Source organism: Myotis davidii, unplaced genomic scaffold (assembly GCF_000327345.1).
Source record: "Myotis davidii unplaced genomic scaffold, ASM32734v1 scaffold189, whole genome shotgun sequence".
Taxonomy (NCBI): domain Eukaryota; kingdom Metazoa; phylum Chordata; class Mammalia; order Chiroptera; family Vespertilionidae; genus Myotis; species Myotis davidii.
The window spans coordinates 3,221,885-3,222,576 of NW_006383017.1; the positions used below are offsets into that span (position 1 = coordinate 3,221,885).

Sequence of the window (692 nt, forward strand, 5' to 3'; positions counted from 1 at the left end):
TGACTCTGGCTGTCTTCCTGGAGACTCCTGGGGGAACCCTTAAGCCCGGCTCCAGCCTCCTTCTGGGGGACCCCAGACTTGCCCCCTGCCCTAGACTGCGTGATCCTGCCATGTCTCGGGCTGACATGGGTGTCAGGGGGAAAGGGACTCCAGGCCAGGCTCCCTCCTTTGTTCCGGGTTCGATTGGAACTCCACAAGGGCTCGCCTGGGAGCAAAATTGAGGAGGGGCTCTGGTAGACGCAGGCTTTAGGCCTTCCAGCCCCGGGCTGGGCCTCAGCGGTGTACCCATGGCCCAGCCTCAAGATTTCTTTTTTGTTGCTGAAGGATATTCCATTGCATATATGCCCCCCATCTTTATCCATTCATCTATTGATTGACACCCAGGTTGCTTCATATCTGGTTATTCCCACTAATGCTGCAGTGCACATAGAGGGGCCTATACCTTTTCAAATTAGCGCTTTTGTTTTCTCCAGAGAAATCCCCACAAGTGGAATTGCTGGGTTGTATGGCAGCTGTAGTTTTTAATTTGTTGAGGGATCTCCATCTCGTTTTTCCTTAGTTTTCCTTAGTTTCTTAATCTTTGCTTTCTGGTCTCAAAGCCTTTAATTTGTTTTACTTTTTTGCTGCTGTAAACAATTTTTATTATTCCCCAAACACTATTCACAACCTAGTATATTCTCGGCACCTCTGCT

General features: G+C 49.1%; 1 protein-coding gene across 1 annotated transcript in view; it reads right to left on the reverse strand.

Moving 5' to 3' along the window:
• The window catches only part of CCDC86 (coiled-coil domain containing 86), an 896-nt gene extending 607 nt beyond the window's left edge, over positions 1–289 (reverse strand). The window contains 2 exon segments of the mRNA XM_015558212.1: positions 156–234; positions 236–289. Of these exon segments, the coding sequence (XP_015413698.1) occupies positions 156–234; positions 236–289 (133 nt within the window).
• Between the last annotated feature and the right edge of the window lie 403 nt (positions 290–692).